Below are 9,225 nucleotides of genomic sequence, written 5' to 3'. Positions count from 1 at the left end.
TTTTTATGGATAAATACATGCACTAACAAAAATTCTACTTCAAACCAATTAAAACATGCCACGTGTTATATGTCTCAACAAAAAATTAAATAACTTTAAAATAAATTAAAAATATTAAAACTTAAAAATAATAATTAATAAATAAAGAAGGGGCCGACTCCAGCCACCCCTTTGTGCCAATGGCCACCCTTTATTTTCTTTTTCTTTTTTCCTTTTTTGAAGTTTTAATATTTAATAAATCTAATCTCTTTTTTTTGTTTAATAAATAAAAATATAGTATCTATTGTTGCTGTATAATAAATTCAAAACAAAATCCACCTCTCCCTGACTTACCTAGAAAAAGAAAACCTCATACATGCAAATGGTAAAATCACAATACCCATTACCCAATAATGTAGTTTCTCTTCTCAAAAAAAAACAAAAATTAAAAAAAAAAAATGTAGTTTCTCCAATTTTTACTTTTCCCTGAATTACCAACACCCTCCATTGAATCCATTACATCACAGTGTCACCGTTGAGAACAAGAAGGGTACTTCCCAAAATGGACGGCATTAAGGAAAAAAAAAAAAAAAAAAAGAGAAATAAATCAAAAGAAGAGAACATTTTTATGCTTTTTTCTTTTAGTTTTTTAGAAAATACAATTCTTTTTTTGTTTTTTTTTTTCATGAATAGAATAATATATGACTCATGACATGAAATATCTTGTTGGTTATAATTTACAAATGAGTAATGCTATATACTATATTTTTATTTATTATTTGTTCAATAATTTTTACATGACACTCTAAATCAATTATTGATTTTTTTATTTATTTAATAAGGATAAATATAAAGATTAGTTGATAGTGTCACATCAACATTGTTAGATAAATATTTGATAGAATTATAATATGTAGCATTATTCAAATCATATATTTGTTACTTTACTTATCAAAAAAAAAAAAAAAAACTAGACATGACCCTTTACTCATGTGTGAGTAAAGGCAATGCAAACCGATAAATGCTATACTTACCAAATTTTTTCTTTAAAAGCTTGTTTCCAAATTATGTGTTACTATTACATGAGTTTGGTGACACATTTTCCAAAATAATAAATTTTATGGAATTCTGAGATTATTTGATAACCAACTTTTGAAAAATAAAAAATAAAAAATAAAAATTGTAGCACTTCTCATTCAATTGAACCTCGCCTCTCTTAAAGTGTTGATTAAATGATTAAATTTATCTCTTCCAAGCTATCAACTTAAGCTTATGGAATAACTAGTAATTTAACATGGCATCAGAACCAAAGGTCCTAGAATCAAACCTTGACTCCGTCAAATTACCCCCATTTAAATTAAATATTCCATGTGCTAAACCTCATCTATTAAAAAGGGAATTTGATCTCTTCCTATCAGATTAAACATCTGAGATAACTAATAATTTAACAATCTCACCCTCCCAAAAAAACAAAAAAACAAAAAAACTAGACTCCATAGCGGCAAGAAGCTTTTCCGAGATTGGGTTGAAAAAATTCTTACAATCCATTTTGTAAAAAACTTATATCCCCTTTTTGTCCTCCAAAGCTATCGTGACTTTCCAAATCACGATTGAATTTTGATTCAATTTTAAAAACTACATCAATTTTTTAAAAACACAAGACATTGGATGACATTTAGAATTACTCTATCAAATTGGAGGTGAGCCTCTCCCACCAAATTGACATAATGCCAATAAATTAAACTTGCTTCCTCAAAGTTAGCCTGTAGCAAATTATTCAGGTTTTATCCAAATATAATCCAGATTCCAGACCAGTTCTAAGTCTTAATTCAACCAATTACGAGGCTATGAATGTGAACCAAGATGAAATAATTTCTGGCATATACAATACAAGAGCTACGACGAAAGATAACAAAGATAAGAAATATAGTTTATGTATAAAAATTCAAATACTAAAAAAGGGAGAACTGCCTCATCCTGCTTGTATGTAAAATTTCATAATTATCAATAATTGATACATGATGCATGTAAACATGACCAAGTGCAAACATCAATGAACATACTGCCTACAATTGTACCCCAAATCTACAGGGTCAAAATCTATCTCCTAACATGTATGAATCTGAAGCTTTCTTAAAGATCACCATCAGATTTAAGGTAACAGCTCAAAACTTGGGTCCACTTTTTTCCTCGTTCGTATAGGAGAAACTTTCAGCTCTCAGGATCAGTGAACATAGGGCCATCAAGTTCACCCATACTTGCAGAAGCAAAAGACTCGAAAGATTCCACCATTGAGAGGGAAGAAGCAGTGTCATCTGAATCCGTGACAATCTCATCATGTAGAATTATGTGATCTTCATCAACATCGGATGTATCTGACCCCGATGCTCCTAATAGCAGTTTGTTTATTGCCGACTTAGCAGTTTCAACAAACCATTCATCCTCAGGGAGTGCACTAATGACATGGCAGTTTTAGTTTCTAATCAAAAACAAGGGTGGGAAAGGGGAAAAGGAAATTAGAGAGAGAGAGCACAAAGTACCTTTGCGGGTCTATGCCTCTTGCAGAGAAGGTCCTGATTGCACGAGCGTTTATGGCTGATGCAATCTGGTGCACATGCCGAGATGGGTAGCCAGCAAAACGTGCAATTTCAACAGTGAAGTGCATATCAAGAATTAACTGCCAAGACAAAGCCAATTTTCAGAGAGCGAGAGAGGTTATTCAGCCATGTTTACTTACGAAGATACATGAAGTGCTCTCGAAACATGATGAAGCTATGCAGTAGACTGCATACTTAAGGGTCCTCCGAACCATTTGAATTGAAATATTTTTCTCAAACCACATACACTAACAAAGATAACTTCAAGAGAGACAAATTAACAACATACTGAACTAAAGGACATGTTGACATGTTGTGATGCACCAAGAAAAAAAAAAGACACAACAACAACAACATCAAATCCTTATATGTTTTGCATAAATTGCTAGGAGGCATGGATACTTCAAAAACTCTGGATTGTTGGTATCCGGCGCATATCAGACATGCAATGACTAAGACATGGCCAGATACGTCCAATACCTGTTCAAAAATATAGAAGTAATTTTGCATTTCAGACAAAATCTGGAAACAGTCATAGCCCAATAAGGATTTGGCTGCTACTTAAATTTTTTTAAAGAAAATCACAATCACTGTCCACATTCTTTAAATCTCACTTTCTGTTTCTCGTCTCAGACGTGCTGCCACAAAGACTTCCACTTTCTCTCTCATTCGATTGTGGCCCTTTGCTTCAATAACTCTGCTTCAGCATTGATTGAGGCTCATTGTTAGGGGTTCTGTTGGAGGTGGTGTCTGGCAGTTGTATGAGCCCTGATCATACCACTGTCAGACACCACCTCCAACTCCCCATAACACCGTCCTAGTCCTTCAGTACCTCTATCCTTTGAGTGAGTTCATTTATTTTTTCAAATTTTTACCTTCTTTGACTTTCCTAATTGAGTAATAAAAAATTCTATTGAAAAAATGTTTGCTTCCTCTGTTATACTTGCCCTGAAAACAAAATCATTAATTGTTTTTAATTCCTTGATTCTTTTATGGTTGAGTTGAAATTAATTATAATAGTATCTATTGTAGATTAATGTCTGCGAGTAAAGTATGGATTCTTATTCCCTATGATTCGGATGATTGTGCTACTCTTTGGAAATATGCCCTTAATTAGAACAAAGTGAAGGAGTTGGAAGCACAATGATGCTGAACACAATAACAAGAACTTCAATTTTTATTTATGTTTTAATTTGGTGTATTAGGCTCTGTTTACTCCGATGTAAAATGATTTCTAGAAAATGATTTTCGCATTTTATGGTATTTACTTTGACGTAAAATAGTGGTCAACGGAAAATATTTTTCTTTTGACCAAAAATTCTTCTTAATTTTCAGAAAATGCAAAACCGTAAACCATTTTCCGACTATGAGCATCTCATTCTCAAATCGACGGACCTTGCCAAGACCCTCCTAGAGCCTCGTTGGGACTTGCTCGGGACTTGACAGGGACTCGCCCAGGACCCGCTCGGGACCCCGCCAAGACCTGCTCAGGACCCAACCGGACTTGAACTAGACACGCCCGGACCTGCTCGGGACTTGCCCAGGACCCGCCCGAGACCTGACCGAGACTTGCCCAAGACCCGCCCGAGACCCGACCGAGACTTGCCCAGGACCCGCCCGGGACTTGACTGCGACCGGACCGGACTTGCCCGAGACTTGACCGAGATTGGACCAAGACCCCGCCTGGACCCGACCGAGACCCCGCCCTGGACTTGACCGGGACCCGCCTGAGAATTGCCCGGGACCCTACCAGGACTTGACCGGGACCTACCAAGGACCTGCCCGGGACTTGACCTGGACGAAAAAATTTATTTTCCATGCGCGCGGTAAACGCCGTAAAATGTTTTCAATAGAAAACATTTTCAAGGAAAATGGCTTCCTTGAAAATATTTTTCGACGGAAATCATTTTACGTCGAAGTAAACGGAGCCTTAGTTTATGTTTTATTTGATTTTTATGAGTCTGTTACTTTGTAATTCAACAAAAGAAAATTTCAGTGTCTTAGGTTATGCTAGGTAAGTGAATAAAATCATGTTAGGCTAGTGATTAAATGGGTGTTGCCCTAGTGTTAGGGTTAGGGTTTAAGTCTAATTAAACATAAGTTTCCATTGTAATTGACAGTTTTTGGGTGAATAATATTTTGGACATGGATTTGTCTTCTTCTCCCCCCTAATTCTCTCTCTCTCTCTCTCTCTCTCTCTCTTCTTCCCTCTTGTTGGCTTTTTCATCTCCTCTATTCTTGTTTCTTCCTCTGCTTATTTTATCCCTTTCACGATTCTCTCAATATTGTGGATTGTCCTGCATCAACTTGGTATCAGAGCAAAGTCGTGATTGTTTCCTACAACAATCACGATCCTTAATCCCCAGTCATGGACCCCATCCAATTTGTAGCTCTTAGCACCCAAAGGTGGATAGATCAAATGAAGAGCATGCAAACTCAATTGGAAGTTGACACAATCTCTCTTTTGAGAAATTGGTTTTGAGAAAATTCTGGTGGGGTTTCCCTCAAGAAAAAAGGCACAATCTCTCTTTTCTTTCTTGGGATAGCATCTGCCAGCCTAAGAGCTTGGGTGGGCTAGGTATTAGCTCAATGAAATTTCTTAATAGCTCCTTGTTGGCTCGGCTTGGTTGGAAGTTGACATCAAATGAGCCTCTTCTTTGGGTTGATGCCCTTAAGGGTAAGTATTTGCAGCAAGGGTTTTCTTTTTTGGAGGCTCCTTATAATCCTGTTTCTTCTTGGATTTGGAAAGGGTTGCTGAAAAATAGGAAGGTGGTGGAGAAGGGAGCTTGTTGGTCTATCTCTCCTGGTGTGAATATCCCTATTTGGAGTTCTCCTTGGATTCCCTCCCAACCAAATTTTAAGCCCAGGCCGAATGCTCTTCTTACGGAGCTTCCAGATTTTTTTGTGACTGATCTTATGCTCCCGGGTGAGCGTTCTTGGAATGTGGATCTTTTGAGAGATCTTTTCTCTCCCTCTAGGGTTTCAAGCATCCTCAGCATTCATATTCCTCAGGTTAGCTCAGCAGATAAATGGACTTGGGCGCCCTCTCCTTCTGGTCTTTTCTCTGTGAAATCTGTCCGTGAAGTCTCTTTGACTTAAACTAATAGAACTTCTCCTCTCTCCAGCAAATTGGCAGGCTCTTTGGGGCCTCAAGCTTCAAGCTCAATTGAAGCATCTTCTTTGGAAGATTGCTTGGGATTTGCTTCCTTCTAGGGCTAATATTGGAAGGTTTGTTGTCTCTGATGATTCTAATGCGTGGGTGTGCCCCTTCTGCAAAGGTCCTCTTGAGACCTTGACCCATATTTTCTTGGAGTGTAATCTGGCTTGTGCTCTTTGGAGTAGCTCTTCTTGGCCAAATGTGATTTCCTCCTTTTCGTCCAAACCTATTCATGAGTGGATTATTGCTGTTGTGTATCCAGCTGAAAAGTTGGCTATTCCTAGTGCAGATGTTCGTCATTTTCAATTTTTTGCTGCTCTCTCTTTGGATCTAATTTGGTTGTCCAGAAATAAATTGGTTCATGAGGCTCTCCTTCCAGATCCGGTTAAGGTTACTCAGCAACTTCACTCTAATTTGGGCTTCCATCTATTGGCCTGGAAGAAGGCTTCTTTCCCCTCCTTGTGGATTCCTCCTCTTGTGGGTTGTATAAAGGGGAATTTTGATGTTGCCATTAAAGGCAATTTTGCTGTTGCTGCAGCAGTTCTTAGTGACTCTTCTGGGGAGATTTTTGCTGCTGCTACCTTGAAGCTCCATTCCTCAGATGCCCTTATGGGAGAAGCCATGGCTGCTCTTCTTGCTGCTCGGTTGGCTCGGTCTTCTGGTTTGGATGTTTTTGCTCTCGAAGGTGATGCTCTCCTGGTGATTTTAGCAGTGAATCAGCCTGCTCTTTTTTCTTCTTGGCATTTTATTTCTGTTATTTTTGATATTTGTGTTGAACTTAACCCCTTTCGTAGCTGGAATGCTACGAAAGTGTCCAGATGTGCCAATTTTCGTGCACATGCGTTAGCTAAATGGGCCGCTACCCATCTTGTTTTTGGTAGCATTCCCTTAGGTTCTCCCATTCTCTCTTCCATCCGGATCCAGAGTGGGAAGGACCCTCCCTTGTAGTCCCTTTTCCCCTTTTCAATTAAAAAAAAAAAAAAAAAAAAAACCTCAATTGGAAGACCTCCACAACACAACGAACACCACAAACCCCAGCTTTCAAAAATCATCGCTGTACCAACACCAACCAGCGTCAAGTCCCCATCGCTGGAATCCATCTCTGCAACCTACTACACAGCCAAGTCCTCATCACCCAAAACACCTCTATAGGTAGCCTTTCCAGTTTAATATGGTCACGCTTGTGCGAAGGACGCCTCTATAGCAGATAATTTGGAGCTTTTAGGCGGCTCCAACCAGTGGAATGTGAGCTTTGCAAGAGCAGCGCAAGATTAGGTGGATGTCTTTGCTTCTTTTTATTAGGAGTTGCGCCCAATTAAAGTGAGGAGAGGAAGTGAAGATCAGCTGTGGTGGGCTTTATTCAAAAGAGGACTGTTCAAGGTCAATTCCTTATATTACTCTCTGGCTTCTCTTGCAAGTAGTCACTTCCCCTAGCAGTGTATGGTAGACTTAGGCTCCTTCAAGGGCGGCATTCTTCGCGTGGTCAGCAGCTCTAGCAAAGATCCTCACCTTCAATAATCTTAGGAGGCCCCACATCGTCATGATGGACAGATGTTGTATGTGCAAGAGGAATAGGGAGTGTGTGGATCACCTTCATCTCCATTGCAATGTGGCATCTGCCATTTGAAGTGATTATTAGTCGTTTTAGGATCTAGACATGTTGTAGACTTATTCAACTGTTGGTGGTCCTATGGCAGGCCTAGGAGTGCTGCGGTGTGGAAAGTGGTGCCTACGTGCCTCTTTTGGAGTGTGTCAAAGAAAAGGAACAATAGATTTTTTAAGGACAAAGAGAGGACGATGGGGTAAATTTTATATTTGTTCTATGATACTTTGCATCTATGGACAGCGGCGTGTGTATCTCCTTTGTCGATTAGTTATAGTAACTTCCTTGTTCGTTTTGCCCTTGCTAGTTAGGTGAGTCCTTCTATATACTTCCTGTGTACATAGGGCACCTTACGCTTTTAATGAAATTGGTTTATTACTTATCTAAAAATAAATAAATTGGAAGATTCCTAAGAATAATAAAATGGACAATTCCCTATAATAAAGAAAGGGCCGTTCCCTAGAAAAGTATGAACATACAGAAAGTGAAAGAGAAAAGAACCAGAAATAATGCATTACCTAATTACCTATTATTTATAACATAAGATTTGATTTAAGCGTTCGATGACTTGTTTTGCTCTTTCTTTGATCCATGTTACCAAAGAAAAGATAAAGAGTATTATATGTGTGTGTGTGTGTGTGTGTGTGTGTGTGTGTGTGTGTTAAACATAAGCGTTCGATGAATTGTTTTGCTCTTTCTTTGATCCATGTTACCATAGAAAAGATAAGAGTATTATATATATATGTGTGTGTGTGTGTGTGTTAAACATAAGCGTTCGATGAATTGTTTTGCTCTTTCTTTGATCCATGTTACCATAGAAAAGATAAGAGTATTATATATATATGTGTGTGTGTGTGTGTGTGGGTTAAACATAAGTGTTCAATGAATTGTTTTGCTCTTTCTTTGATCCATGTTACCAAAGAAAAGATAAGAGTACTATATATATATATATGTGTGTGTGTGTGTGTGTGTGTGTGTGTGTGTTAAACATATGTTGGGATTTTTTCTAAAAGAAGGCTCATAATAAAGGTCAGTAATTTCTATACTTACTGAGACGGTGGACTCATGTATCTGCCTGTGTAATCGTGGATTCAATACAAGTTTCTGTTGCGCTGTTTTAGTAGTAATGTCGTGTGAAATTAGATATTTCCGCTTACACCTTGTTTTTAAAGGTGGGGCGTTACAGTGATCAAAGATCAAGTGTTTATCAAAATTTGTAAATTTCAAAAAGAGTTAAACACAACTTCTAAAAAAAAAAAGTGTTTTGCTTCTTAAGTCTTTATAGAAAATGCCGTTGTGGAGACATATGGTTTGCCTTTGGTCCCAGCGATGCTTGACGCTAGAACTCTCTCTTTGTTCCCGCATAGGCCGATGACCTCCCAGTTTTTTCCATGTATGTCTTCTATTTACAGTCTCCATCCTTCTTAGCTCTCGGGTGTTTTTCGTTGGCACCCCCTGTTGGTGGCTAGTTCCCCTTGTACCATCTCTAAGGTGGGTGAATCTTCAAAGGGGGTGATATGGATGGGACTGGGGATGGAGAGATTGGAGAGGTGAGGGATGACGGCTACTGCGAAGGGGCTCGATCTTTCTCTAGGGTTCTCCTTTGGGGGTAATGAGAAAAGGCTTTTGCATTTGTTGACTTTCCTTGAAGAGAGACAACATCGTGAGATTGTAGGTTTCGCTTCTACTCCGTAGGGGAGAAGGGCGCTTAAAATTTTGGAATGCTCAATTAACTTTGATGCTAGAGGCAATGGTTCTAGTTGGGGTAAAGGCAGGGCTACTTTGCGGGTTCAAGGCTTCTTTGTGGGTTTAGGGTTTCTTTCGTAGGTGTCTTTGTGTTTCTCCATTTTTAGGTTTTTCTTTTTCTTTTTTCTTTTGGTTTTTTTTTT

The 9,225-nt window shown here is 38.4% G+C and overlaps 1 protein-coding gene across 3 annotated transcripts in view; it reads right to left on the bottom strand.

Moving 5' to 3' along the window:
• The window catches only part of LOC132170593 (exocyst complex component EXO84C), a 40,022-nt gene that overhangs the window by 11,814 nt on the left and 18,983 nt on the right, over window positions 1-9,225 (bottom strand). For 2 of the 3 annotated variants that reach the window (XM_059581617.1, XM_059581620.1), the window contains 2 exons: window positions 2,520-2,656; window positions 1,933-2,434 (listed from right to left, as the gene is read on the bottom strand). The exons of the other annotated variant lie outside the window; for it this stretch is intronic. In XM_059581617.1, the coding sequence (XP_059437600.1) occupies window positions 2,191-2,434; window positions 2,520-2,656 (381 nt within the window). In that variant the 3' untranslated portion in view covers window positions 1,933-2,190. Of the gene's footprint in view, window positions 1-1,932; window positions 2,435-2,519; window positions 2,657-9,225 lie in introns of those variants that run through there. 3 annotated transcript variants of the gene reach the window in all.

This window comes from Corylus avellana, chromosome ca2 (genome assembly GCF_901000735.1).
Source record: "Corylus avellana chromosome ca2, CavTom2PMs-1.0".
NCBI lineage: Eukaryota > Viridiplantae > Streptophyta > Magnoliopsida > Fagales > Betulaceae > Corylus > Corylus avellana.
The sequence above is the reverse complement of the archived record's forward strand: the minus strand, read 5'-3'. Positions and strand labels throughout refer to the sequence as shown.